This window comes from Narcine bancroftii, chromosome 14, assembly GCF_036971445.1.
Source record: "Narcine bancroftii isolate sNarBan1 chromosome 14, sNarBan1.hap1, whole genome shotgun sequence".
Lineage (NCBI taxonomy): Eukaryota > Metazoa > Chordata > Chondrichthyes > Torpediniformes > Narcinidae > Narcine > Narcine bancroftii.
The window spans coordinates 2,209,280-2,223,163 of NC_091482.1; the positions used below are offsets into that span (position 1 = coordinate 2,209,280).

At 46.6% G+C, this 13,884-nt stretch overlaps 1 protein-coding gene across 5 annotated transcripts in view; it reads left to right on the forward strand.

The window, feature by feature from the left end:
- Window positions 1-1,189: 1,189 nt before the first annotated feature.
- LOC138749449 (proton-coupled folate transporter-like) overlaps window positions 1,190-13,884 on the forward strand; it is a 52,591-nt gene continuing 39,896 nt past the window's right edge. For 3 of the 5 annotated variants that reach the window (XR_011348649.1, XR_011348648.1, XM_069910784.1), the window contains exons 1-4: window positions 1,190-1,573; window positions 6,221-7,058; window positions 7,904-7,987; window positions 12,367-12,523. Coding sequence is in view for 3 of the 5 variants with exons in the window: in XM_069910784.1 (XP_069766885.1) it covers window positions 1,295-1,573; window positions 6,221-7,058; window positions 7,904-7,987; window positions 12,367-12,523 (1,358 nt within the window). In the remaining 2 variants the exon portion in view is untranslated. The remainder of the gene's footprint in view (window positions 1,574-6,220; window positions 7,059-7,903; window positions 7,988-12,366; window positions 12,524-13,884) is intronic. The other 2 variants (XM_069910785.1, XM_069910783.1) reach the window with 2 other exon arrangements.

Here is a 13,884-nt window from a genome sequence, read left to right on the forward strand (position 1 = left end):
TATACCTCGAGGAAGGGCTCAGGGCTGAAACGTTGGTAATACATCTTTACATCCTCCGGGCACTGTGACCGGCTGAGTTCCAAGGGTTTCTGTGTGCTTTTATGCCAGATGGAATTCAATTCAGACACGTGAGAAGAGTTGCATTTTGGGAAGTTAAACCAGGACAGGGCAGAATTAGACAGGGACCTGAGTGTATTGTGGAAAAGAGGGACCAGGGGAGCAGGTACGTGGTTCCATGGAAGTGGTGACACAGGTGGACAGGGCAGACAAGGTGTTTGGCACCTTTGCTTTCATCAGCCGGAGCACTGAGTCGAGGAGCAGGGTCGTCACATTACAACAGTGCAAGACCTTGGTGAGTCTGTGCGGAGACTGGTCACCCAGCTCGAGGGAGGACAGTGATTTATTTTTGTTGGATAATTTAACTTATGATTTTCAAACAATACAATCTCTTTCAGTCCGCTTTTATTCCCCCCACCCCCCCACCACCCCTTGCCCTGATCAATAAAGTCATATGAAAAGCATAGATACAGGTGGGGTCAACGAGCTTGATAGAAACCTAGGAAAAAGTCCATGGTAACCAAAGGTAAGGAAGAGAATAATGACAAACAGAGCCCGTGGTCTGCGCCGCGTCCCACTTCTTTGATCCCGATCATTACTCTGCTGGGACAGATTGTTTCAGTGTCCTTGTTCCAAAGGGGGACAGTCATATCTGCGTACCTGCCTTACAGGTAGGGCTGCCACACTCGAACGAATGTGTCCCGTTTCCTCCTTATCCTCCAGGGGATCAAACTCTGCATTTCCATATTCCACCATGTCATATTTAGTGGGAGCCGGACTTTAGGAACAACAGGTGGTTCCGCCCCCCCCCCACCCTCGCAGTGAGTGACCGGGCCCTGTCCCCCACTCAGTGGGGTGACAGGTAATGGCGCCTTGCTCCTGCCAGTGAGTGACAGGTGTTGGCGCCCCGCGCCCTCATGCAGTGAGTGACAGGTGCTGGCGCCCCGCCCCCTCATGCGGTGAGTGACAGGTGTTGGCGCCACGCCCCCTCATGCGGCGAGTGACAGGCGATGGCGCCCCGCCCCCCGCGCGATGAGCGACAGCTGACGGCGCCCCGCCTCCCGCGCGGTGAGCGACAGGTGACGGAGCCCCGCCCCCCGCGCGATGAGCGACAGGTGACTGAGCCCCGCCCCCGCGCGATGAGCGACAGGTGACTGAGCCCCGCCCCCGCGCGATGAGCGACAGGTGACGGCGCCCCGCCCCCCGCGCGGTGAGCGACAGGTGACGGCGCGGTAAGATGGCCGCCCCCAGCTCTGAGGCCTTGCCGCCCGCACCACCACCGTCCCCCGACGCGGGCTCTGGCCCAGGCCGGACTTCAGGGCTCGGCGCCCGTCTGCGGTCACGCTGCTGCGTGACGGTGGAGCCGGTGGTGTTCATGGCCATGCTGGCGCTGACGCTGCAGGTCCCACTCGCCACCCAGTACATCTACCAGAGGGTGAGCGCCGAGCTGGGCTTCCGCGGCAACCGGAGTCGAGGCTGCAACGCGACGCCGGGGCCCGAGGCCGGCTTGGAGCGGGTGAGGCCGGGGTGGGGGCTTGGGGGGCTGGAGCGGGCGAGGCCGGAGTCCCGGGGCTGGAGCGGGTGAGGAGGCTGGGGAATCGATGCCCATTGACTGCTGGCCACCGTCATCGATTATCAGCATCATTAACCGGGGATAATCGGTGGGCGATTCTCGAGGGCGATTGTAATCGATGTCGGGATCATGATGAATCACTAAGGAGACCGAGACCCGAGTTGATCAATAACCCCAGCCAGTAACCAATCAAACTCTGATCAGTCAATACCCCACAACGTAGCGGTTTATTAATTTAAACAAAATCACAGATAAATAATCAACCAATCCTCATTAGTAAAATTAAACACAAGGAAATCGAGGTGCAAATCAAGTAATTAAGTTCTGAGCTATGAATAAATGTCATTACATTCATTAAATGGCCCTACAAATAATATTGCCTTTGTTTACACGGAGTCTGTAAAACATCCAGGGTGCACTGGGAGCATTTCTAAACCAAAATGTGGTCACCCTTCAGGGCAGCGGATTCACTTTAGGCGCGTTGCGGACTTTTAGAAGAATAGCCAATGTTTCTAGTCAGGAAGTGCAGGTGAAGAATTCGTGCAGGAGACACAAAAGGAGAACCCAGCTCTGTCTCTCCCTTCTGTCTCCTTTCCCACAAATATCCTGTGTTATCATGTCCAAGTAACACCCTTTGTTGGGCCTGGGTTCCTCCTCCAGCCACCATTGTCTGAATTCTGAGTTTTCTGGCTTCTGGCTCATTCTGCTCAGGCCCAAAATGTTGGTAATATCTTTGTCTCCTATGCACACTGAAAAGACCAGCCGAGTTCTGCCAGCATTTCCGAGTTTTTACTATATCACATCGTCTGCAGACTTCTGTTTTTCACATTCTCCACCTAACCCCCACTCCAACCTGACTCCATGTTTCACACCCCTCTCTCCCCCTTTGTCTGGCACCAGCCAATCAAGTTCCCCTGTCCATCATCCTTCACCCCTCCCTGCTTCACCAATCCCCCCCCACTGGCCCTGTGCAAACCCCCCCCCCCCACCACATTATATCGGCCATCTCCCCTCTGCCCTCCTAATCTTTTTTAAAAAATTTTTATTTTTCACACCATAAACCACATTAACCATGATACATACTTTTTCCTTTTCAAATATATACAGTGCCATTTTCTTCCCTCCTCCCATCCCACCCTCCCTACCTCTCTCCCCCCCACCACCCCCGTCCATTTAAAGTACAAAATTTAGGATACATTGAACTAGTCAAACAATGTTGTCATTCAATAAAAATAAACAAGAAATTCCACTGAGTCAATTCTTTTCATTTCCTTCTCCTTTCGTTAATTTAGGTAGTGAATGACCCCGGTAGGTGTTTCATGTAAGGCTCCCATATTTGTTCAAATATTTCAATATTATTTCTTAAACTATATGTTATTTTTTCTAATGGAATACATTTATTCATTTCTATATACCATTGTTGTATTTTCAAATTATCTTCCAATTTCCAGGTTGACATAATACATTTTTTTGCTACGGCTAGAGCTATCTTAACAAATCTTTTTTGTGCACCATCCAAATCAATTCCAAATTCTTTGTTTTTTATGTTACTTAGGAGAAAGATCTCTGGATTCTTTGGTATATTGTTTTCTGTAATTTTATTTAATATTTGGTTTAGATCTTCCCAAAATTTTTCTACTTTCTCACATGTCCAGATTGCATGAATTGTTGTTCCCATTTCTTTTTTACATCGAAAATATCTATCAGATATTGTTGGGTCCCATTTATTTAACTTTTGAGGTGTAATGTATAGCCTGTGTATCCAGTTATATTGTATCATACGTTACCTCGTATTTATTGTATTTCTCATCGTTCCAGAACATAACTTCTCCCATGTTTCCTTTTTTATCTTTATATTTAAATCTTGTTCCCATTTTTGTTTAGTTTTACCATTTGTTTCCTCATTCTCCATTTCTTGCAGTTTAATATACATATTTGTTATAAATCTTTTGATTATCATTGTATCTGTAATCACATATTCAAAGTTACTTCCCTCTGGTAACCTCAGACTACTTCCTAATTTGTCCTTCAAGTAGGATCTCAATTGGTAATATGCCAGCACTGTATCTTGAATTATATTGTATTTATCTTTCATTTGTTCAAAGGATAATAATCTATTTCCTGAAAAACAATTTTCTATTCTTTTAATCCCTTTTTTCTCCCATTCTCTAAAGGAAAGGTTATCTATTGTAAAAGGGAGTAACTTATTTTGCGTCAATATTAGTTTTGGTAATTGATAATTTGTTTTATTCCTTTCTTCATGAATCTTTTTCCAAATATTGAGTAGATGATGTAATATTGGAGAACTTCTATGTTGTACCAATTTTTCATCCCATTTATATAATATGTGTTCAGGTATCTTTTCTCCTATTTTATCTAATTCTAATCTAGTCCAATCTGGCTTTTCCCTTGTTTGATAAAAATATGATAGGTATCTTAATTGTGCGGCTCTATAATAATTTTTAAAGTTTGGCAGTTGTAAGCCTCCTTGTTTATACCATTCTGTTAATTTATCTAGTGCTATCTTCGGTTTCCGCCCCTTTCCATAAAAATTTCCTTATTATTTTCTTTAACTCCTTGAAGAATTTCTCTGTCAAGTGTATTGGCAATGCCTGAAATAGGTATAATATCCTTGGGAAAATGTTCATTTTAATAAAGTTTATCCTTCCTATTAGTGTTAGTGGTAAATCTTTCCAATGCTCTAAATTGTCCTGTAATTTTTTCATTAGTGGATAATAATGGAGTTTATATAGTTGGCCGAGATTTTTATTTATTTGCATACCTAGGTATCTTATTGCTTGCATTTGCCATCTGAATGGTGATTCCTTCTTAAATTTTGAGAAATCCGCATTATTCATTGCCATTGCTTCACTTTTATTTATGTTAATCTTGTAACCCGACACTTCTCCAGATTCCTTCAATTTCTTATATAATTCTTTTATTGATAGTTCTGGTTCTGTTAAGTATACTATAACATCATCCGCAAATAAACTGATTTTATATTCCTTGTCTTTTATTTTTATCCCTTTTATATTATTTTCTGTTCTTATCAATTCTACTAGTGGTTCTATAGCTAACGCGAACAATAAGGGTGATAGTGGGCATCCCTGCCGTGTTGACCTGCTTAAGTTAAATTGCTTTGATATATATCCATTTACTGTCACTTTCGCCAATGGCCCCTTATATAATGCTTTAATCCAATTAATATACTTCTCTGGTAAACTGAATTTTTGCAATACTTTGAATAAATAATTCCATTCTACTCTGTCAAAGGCCTTCTCTGCGTCTAAAGCAACTGCTACTGTTGGCGCTTTACTCCCTTCCACTGCATGAATTAAGTTAATAAATTTACAAATATTGTCTGTTGTGCGTCTTTTTTTAATAAATCAAATATCGCACATGCGCGGTTGCGCACTTTTACTCGGCTCTGCGAGCCATTTTTGTAGTCCCGAGCCCGGGACCTCCACTGACCTGTGGGAGCAGGCTTCTCTCTCCGCAGCGGGCCTCTTCGGACTGGTAAGGCCTTCACCTTCTTCTTCCGACGTCTTTCCTTCTTCTTTTCTTCCCGTTGTTTTTGGTTTTTCTTTCTTCGCTGCCATTTTCTCCACACTTTTACTTTCACTTTGTTTTGGTTTTTAAGTTTGTGCCTTTGCATTTTCTCTATCTTTTTTTAACTTTTCTGGAGAGGGCTGGAGTTCCCCTACCGGCCACTACTCCATCACGTGTCTCCTCCTGCCCTCCTAATCTTGATGAAGGGCTCCAAGCCAAAATGAACAACGGTTCTGTTTCTCTGACAGTCACTGCTCAACCCACTGAGTTTGTCCTGCAGATTGTTGGTTGGTCCATGTTCCAGCGCCTGAACAAGCAGAAGACTGGCAGCCCTTGGGTAATGCAAGGGGCCATAAGCCAAATTCTCTATCAATAGCATGCATTTTCTATATAGTAACCACATTGTACTACTCTACGTACATTCTTTCATTTAATTGGATATAAATATCATAAAATACTTTCATTATCTTGAAAAATGCTTTTAAAAACGTATGGAAGAATTTTTTTTATTAAAGATGCATGTCTGTCTGGTCATTTGTATTCCTGAATTGGTCTTCATTGAAAGGGGGTTAAGAACGTAAGAAATAGGAGCAGGAGCCGGCCGTCGATCCTGCTCCCAAATTAAATGTACAAGTCACAAAATTGTTGTTTTGTGGCAGCATCACAGGGGAAATATTCATATAAACCACCTTACAACAATAAATAAAAATAGTGCATGAAAAGTCAAAGTAAGGCAGTGTCTTTGGCTCATTGATCATTCAGGAATCTGATGGGAGAGGGGAAGAAGCTGTTCTTGAGCCGCTGAGTGCTAGTCTTCAGGCTGCTGTACCTTTTTCCCTGATGGTAGCAGAGAGAAGAGGCCATGGTCTGGGTGGTGGGGTCCTCGAGGATAGAGACTGCATTTTTAAAACACTGCCTCGTGTAGATGTCCTCCATGGAGTTCAGGGCTGTTTGTGTGTGGGGATGGGCCAGTTTATCAGGGCACAAGGCTGGGCTGAGCCCTACTGGAAGGAGTGCCATGACGGTAATTTTGTCTTTCAGGCTGTCGAGGCTATGACTTCCCACTGGAACCTGTACATCAATGTGGGGGGCTTCGCCGTGGTACTTTTCTCTGTGACTCTGCTTGGGGCCTGGAGTGACCGTGTCGGACGTAGGCCGATCCTGATGATGCCTGCCATTGGCTTGGCTCTGCAGTCCACCGTCTACCTCATCGTCATGTATCTGGAGCTGCCGGTTGGTTTCTTTCTGATCGGGCGCCTACTGAGTGCCCTGTCGGGCGACTTCAGCATGATCCTGGCGGGGTGCTTCTCCTACATCGCGGACACCAGCGACCGGCAGTCACGAACGTTCCGTGTGGCAGTGCTAGAATCGTGCCTAGGGGTGGCTGGGATGTGCGGTAGCATTATCGGAGGGTTGTGGAGCAAGGCTCAGAGTTACACCAACCCCTTCTGGCTGGTGTTGGCCTTGAACCTGGCCACTGTTGCCTATGCCTTCGCCTTCGTCCCAGAGTCGGTGGCCGCAAAGCAGCCATCCAAGCTGTTCACAACACAACACTATAGGTCAGTGTATCGCCTGTACTCTGGTGGCACGCTTGGCCTTTGGCTCTATGCACTTGCCCTCTTCGTAGTGGTGACCGTGCACTTCGGAATCAAGGACATCATGATCCTCTTCGAGCTGAGCTCACCCCTGTGCTGGGAGTCGGATTGGATCGGATATGGACTGGCATTGGAGCACCTGACTTACCTGATCAGTCTGCTGGGACTGAAAGCTATGCAGTTTTGCATTAGTGACAGTGGGATCGCAGAGATTGGCCTGCTGTCCAACATTGCAGGCTTGGTGACGTTTTCTGTGGCTGCCACCAGCACCCTCATGTTCACAGGTATGTCTGCTAGTCTGTGATCACGTGCAATGGCCCGAGGCCTTCGTGGGCTGCACAGGTTTCAAGGGCCGGATGGGTTTTCCGCCATGTTGATTGTTACATTTAAAATAGCTTCTATAGCAGCCATTCTCAACCTTCAGCTATGGTTTTCGAAGCTTGTAGAGGGATGTGCACTAGATGGAAAAATGGGCTGTAAAATGGAGATGGAATTTAATGCAGACAAGTGTGAGGTGTTGCATTTTGGAAGGACAAACCAAGAAAGGACATACACGGTGAATGGTTGGGCACTGAAGAGTGCAGTGGAAGAGGGACCTGGGAATGCAGATACATAATTCCCTGAAAGTGGCGTCACAGGTGGACAGGGTTTTATCCCGGCCTCTGCTGCCCACAGGCCTGAGCTTCCAACACCTCCATCGCTAACCCCTGTCCCCGCCGTCCAGTTGCTAGACCCCGATGCCTCAATCGACGTAGGACCCAGTCCTGACCAACACCATTTCAGTGCCCATGCCCGTTTCATTCACTAGTTCCCATACTAACCTCAGCGAGATGGAAGGAAGCGAGCGAGACTGGGGAGGGAGTGAGTGAGGGGTGGGGGGGGGGGGGTGGAAGAGAGGAAAGCAGTTTAAATTTTTAAAATGTGGCCAGCCTTGTGCCAGCAGAAATCCAAGTCTCATTGGTTGAAAATGGCGTCTTGAGGCCTGACGTCTGCGGAACCCAGTTTGGGAAGCATTGCTGTATGCTGCTACAAGGTTCAGATCGAAACCTCCGGCACAGTGTTACTGTAGGTGTGTGTTTTCCAACACGCGATGATGTCGTGGTAATGAGCTTACTTTCCCCATTCCCAGGTTATGGGCTGCGTGTTCTTGGGATGACCACGACTCCGGTGCTCAGAGCCAAGATGTCAAAGTTAGTGGGAGTGACAGAACAAGGTAAGTGATTTATCTACCAAGCCTCACAGGAAAAAGAATCTCAGGGTTGTATGTGATGTCGTGTTGAGCTTCAAGGTTCCTTTTATTACATTCAAAACATAATATACATGACGTACAGTAAAACCCCTGTTATCTGGAATTCAAGCAACTGGCAGAAAAAAGTGGAAAATAAATGGGTAAAAAATACGGGTTTAAAATTGGCACACCTTGCCATTACTTCTCCATTCACACAATATTCAGTCTCAAGCAACTGGGAAACTTGAATATCTGGCATCTATAAATCCCTGTAGGTGCCAGAGAGTAGGGGTTTTACTGTACTTTTTCTTACCGGAAGGCAGACAGAGTTTCCATGAGCATTGCCCACTGCCCCTTACAGTATTAGAGAAATTAAATAAGTATTCTGACAAGAAATTTGAACAAAAAACAAAAATCTGCAGATGTTGAAAGTCTGGTGGGATGGGGGGGCGGGAGAATGCAGGAAACTCCGCGAGGCAGGCAAATGTTTGCTCTTTCTCCTGCAGACACTGCCTGACCTGCCGTGTGTTACTGAGAACGGTTATTTGCGCTTGGAACATTGGCCTCCTGATGTTAACTTCAAGCGAGTGGAAGAGGTTAGCAATGTGTGCAGGCAAGGATCAGGAACAGGAGGTTTACAGGAATGTTGCCAAGACTTGAAGATGATAGTTGTGAGAAGAGATCTGATAAACTGGGATTATCTTCATTGGAAGAGGCCGAGGGGAGATGTTTAAAGTTATGAGGGGTGGTGGTTGGGTGTGTAGAAAGTTATTAAGGACATTTTTCTCTAAATATATATATCAAAGACTGGGATCTGGGATTGGAAACAATTGGTGGAAATAATAAATTTTCACCAAGAGGTTGTTGGGGATCTTAGACCTACTGCCCAAAGTGGAAGAGGGGGAGGGACAGAAACCTTCCTTCAGTTGGCTATGTACTTATTGGGCCTCAGACCTGACCCAATAACACGCTGAGATAGGTCATGAGTATGAGGTAGGGAGGGGTTTGGAGTAGGTTTACAGAGGGCGGTACAACATTGTGGGCCAAAGGGCCTGTACTGTTCTATCAGGTGCAGTGTGTTAGAGTGTCTGGCCTCGGGGAACAGTGTGTAAGAGTGTCTGACCCCGGCACACAGTGTATGTCTGGCCCCGGGGAACAGTGTGTAAGAGTGTCTGACCCTGGAGCACAACCTGCACCTTAACCTTTGGATGGTTGTCATGGGGGAGACATCCTTTTTCTGCCTCCTACACCTGATATTATGTCCTCCGCATATTCTGATCAATATGAAGTACATTTGTTGAATAGGTGGTTGCCAGGAGGCGAGAAGAACAGCCATTATTACTTGTGGGTAGTGAATTTTCTGAACATCCACAATCTCATGTATCTCTTATCCTTGGTTGTAAAGTACTAGCGATATAAAAGGTAATCAGTAATAGACATCTGAGGAACAAAGTTTAACTTCCTTTACCACCCTGACCTTGTACTGATCGATCAGGAGCTCATAAAACACAGGTTGAGAACGCCAAAGGGTGTGGGTCTCAAGGGCTTGGTGGGAACCTGGGACAGGACCTGGGGGCAGTCAGTTCACCCCATTACATTGAGAGTACTGAGATTGGCTCATGTAAAGCACTGTCCCAGAGTGATCTGATCTGGAGAATGAGGACCATCTCCCGCTACCTCCCAGGGTGGTGTTGGATCGAGGAAGAGACACACATTACCTTTCCACCCTCTGCTGCGTTGTCCAAGCCCGGCCTGGTTTCACATTGCATCCGAGTCCAGAGTGATCCCACAATCCCTCCCGGCCAGAGGTCCCACAATTCCACCTCCCTCCTGGCCAAGGTCCCACAATTCCCTGCCCACCCCCGGCTGGAGACAACTCCACATCTGCTGCAGGAGACCTAACTCACACCAAGACTTGTTCCAGCACGTCTGTCTAGCATGCATTTAAATCCCTGCTCTACCTTTGTGTCTAAACCATTGGTTATTGGACCATGTGTACCTTTGTCAAACAAGCCACTTTGAGATTGTCTGCTTTGTTCAAGGTACTGTACAAGTCGGGACATTAAAGTTATTTCTCTGGCACCCTGCATACTACAGATCTGTTTTAATGTTCCTGAATCCGAACACTCCAATGATCTTCCCTACACCCTCAGCATCCTCAAGCACTATGCTGGAAGCCTCGCTGAATCACTTCTCTCCATCTGAGAAATGAGTCCAGACAGAGAGGGGGAGAGAGAGTTGCCATCCCCAGCCCACTTCTCAGTAATGAAACTACAGAGGTTGTGAACACTGCTCAGACCATCACACAAACCACCCCACCCCCATCAATTTTCTCTATTCTAACAGATCTTTCTCTCTAACTGACTTTTATTCTGTGTCTTCCTTGCTGTACTACAACTGAGATGATTAGCAGGAAAGCTCGCAAAAGAAACTTCATCACTGCACCTAGGCATGTCGAACTGGAGTGCTCATACCTACTGTTCCCAGAGGGTGGGGAATCTGGAATTTGCTGCCCATTGAAGCAGTGGAGATGACCTCAATAAATATATTTATCAAGGCTGGATAAATTTCTACTTCACAAGGGAATTAAGGAATCTGGGGAAAAGGCAAGTGGGTGGAGATGAGCCCATCATCAGATCAGCCGTAATCTCGTCGAGTGGCGGAGCAGGCTCGATGGCCTACTCCAACTCCTATTCCTTATCTTCACCCAATACCAAGCTCACATGGAGCCTCTCCACACTGAATCCTGGCCCATTCACTACCTGAAGGGCCAGCACTGCACTCCAATGGCCTCTGATTGCATTCCCTCTCTCATTCCTGGGAGAACGTCCTGAATGCCTAACGAGGTTCCAGTGTCAAGGGCGAGTGAGGTACGACACCAGGGTTTGAGGAGGGAGTAAAAGTTTGAAAAGGCAGTAAGATAGAGGTTGGAGGACAAGTTGTCTTTGTTAGTGGGGGTGGATAAGGTTGGAGCTGTCAGGATGGGGAACACGTAGCAAAGGAGGTTGAGAGTTCAGTTCGACCAATTTGTAAAGGTCAGTTCTTAAAACTTGCAGTGAGGAAGGTGTGCTGCCATGATGCTTCTAGAGAAGGATGGAGTGGTTGTTAGAATTCAGGATCATTTCAGTTAACCCAAATTTTGCTGGGAAAACTTCTGCTGTTATTCACAGAGATGAGCATTCCGGATACAAAATCAAACCTCATCGGCTCACCAGTGGCTCAGTGCCTGACCACAGAAAGAAGACAGAGCCTGCATTTCCATAGCATCTTTTGAAACCTGGTCGTGTCACTCCAGCCTGTGTAGGTAGGGGCACTGGATGAAGGAGAAAGTTCATAGCCGGATCCAAGCCAGGGGACAGGGCAGAGAGCAGGACAAGCACAGGCTTGGTCCACAGCCTGCGGTAATGGGACAAAGTCACACACAGCGGGTAGAGGCGACACCTCTCAGCACCAGAGACCCAGGTTCATTCCTGACCTCAGGCACTCTTTGTGTGGAGTTAGAACATCCTCCCGTTGGATTCGTGTAAATGGGCAGTTGATGGCCAGCACAGAGTTGGTGGGCCAAACGGTCTGTTTCCATGCTGTTTTGCTCTGTGTCTGGATGTGCCAGAGAGGAGATCATTCAGTCCCAAAATTCTCCCCAGTGATGTCAGATGGTGACCATTCTAAGTTTTAAGGGCATTGTAACTTTTATAATCTTTAATACCTGACCAAGTTCCAAAACCAGAGTTGAAATACTCAGCAATCTGCCTCGGGAAAGGTATTACAGGTTTCCGTGCCTTGTTCTTCCTCAGCATTGCTGATTGGATTTCTCCGATATAATGCCCCCTTAATGCAGACTCCCAGAGCATGACCAACATTCTTTTGGTTATGGCCCCCTCAGGACTCTGCTCAGTTTCTGGGCCCCTTCCCTGTGAAGCAGTCAAGTTTAATTGGTTTCTTCTGTACTTCTCTCCTACTCTTTGGCTTGGCTTCGCGGACGAAGATTTATGGAGGGGGTAAATGTCCACGTCAGCTGCAGGCTCGTTTGTGGCTGACAAGTCCGATGCGGGACAGGCAGAGATCCAGGTTGGTCTCTGATACCAGTGGCTGCCTATACTCTACCTGCTCACACACATGTACTCACTCTACAGATAATGACTTTCACACAGACTCCTGGATCTCTGTACAAACGTATGTGTGCTTCTCTTCAAGCACTGATCTAATGCAGTTCTACTAACTACATAAAAAAACACTTTGGCCCCCAGAGTGGGGATGGGGGTCGGGGAGGGGGGAGATGGAGGATGGCTGGTCTAGAAGATGCCTTTAGGGAAAACAAAATCGAAGTGGTGTGTTTGAGATGGGTGTTTTCTCTTTCGGTCTAGGAGCTCTGTTTGCCTCGGTGGCATGTGTGGAGAGTGCATGCTCACTGGCGTCGACTGTGGTCTTCAACTCCTTGTATCCTGCAACACTCTACTTCATGAAAGGATTTTCCTTTCTCTTCGGTGCTGCTTTACTCCTCATTCCAACCGGGATTATTGGGTAAGGCACCTTCACATCGGACGGACTATTGAATGTGTTTGCCCCATTTGGCATTGGGTAAATATGGTTCTCCATTGGACATTGGGTCAAAGTTCTCCATTGACCACTAGGTAGTTCATCATTGGGTTACTGGGCAAAGATTCTTCCTTGGACATTGGGTAGAAGTTCTTTGAGTCAAGCTTCTTCATTGGATCATTGGGTAAACATGGATTCAATGATCAAAAATGGTTCTTCAATGATGAGGTCAAGATTCATCATTAGTCAGTGGGGGAATTGTATTGGTCATTGGATAAAGGTACTTCATTGGGTTGAGGTTTATCATTGGACATTTGGCAAACAAGGTTCTCCATCCTCTGGAGTAAAACACAAAAATCTGCAGGCACTGTGGTTGAAGTAAAAATGATTCAGAAGAAACTCAGCAGGTCAGTGTCCTTTATACAGCAAAGAGAAAAGATAGAAAACAAACATTTTGGGCTTAAGCCCTTCATCAAGGTATGGAAAAATGTCAGCAGGCGTCTGAACAAAAGATTTGTGGGGGTGGGAGGTGTGGTCCCAAAGGCAGGAGCTAATGGATCGGCACAACATCGAAGGCCGAAGGGCCTGTACTGTGCTGTAGTGTTCTATGTAATATGTGGAGAAGGGAGGGAGGGGACAGCAGCAAGCAGGGGGAGGAGGGATAGCTAGGTGAATAAAGAGTGAAGGGAGGAGAGCTGGAAAGGGGAAGAGTAAGAGAGGGGGGAGAGGAGAGCAGGTAGCAGAAACCAGAAAAGTCGATGTTAATGCCATGTGGCTGGAGAGTGCCCAGACAGAAAATCGGGGGTGATTTTGGTGGGATAATACGAGGGCAGACAGACATGTGGAAGTGGGGCACAGGACTGAAATGTTTGGCGACTGTGACCGGTGCGGACAGAGCGAAGGTGCTCAGCGAAGCGATCTCCCAGTCTGTGCCCAGTCTCTCCGATATAAAGAAGGCCACAATCTCCATGTTGCTAATCTTGACTCTTCCCAACTGGTGCCTTAACCTGCAATCCCCAGCACATTATTGCTATGATCTCACTGGAACTTGTGGGCTGTATAATTCATTGTACTACCCTAGCAGCGTCACAGTTGCGATTTCTATGCACTTTTCTAGGTTGGGTTGCATGTGCAGGAAGCATTTTATCAGTTCCCTGTTAGGAATTGTCCATCAGCACTTTTAATGCCTGCCATTAGAACAACTGTTCCGTGTTATCAAGAGCAGAGCAGTCCAAGAATAGAACAGTGCTGTCAGCAGTCAGAAATAGCTGAGCACACAGCAATCTGCTGTTAAATCTCCTCAAGGTGCCATGCCCACCCACAGCTCCAGCCACAGAGGTCTGGCC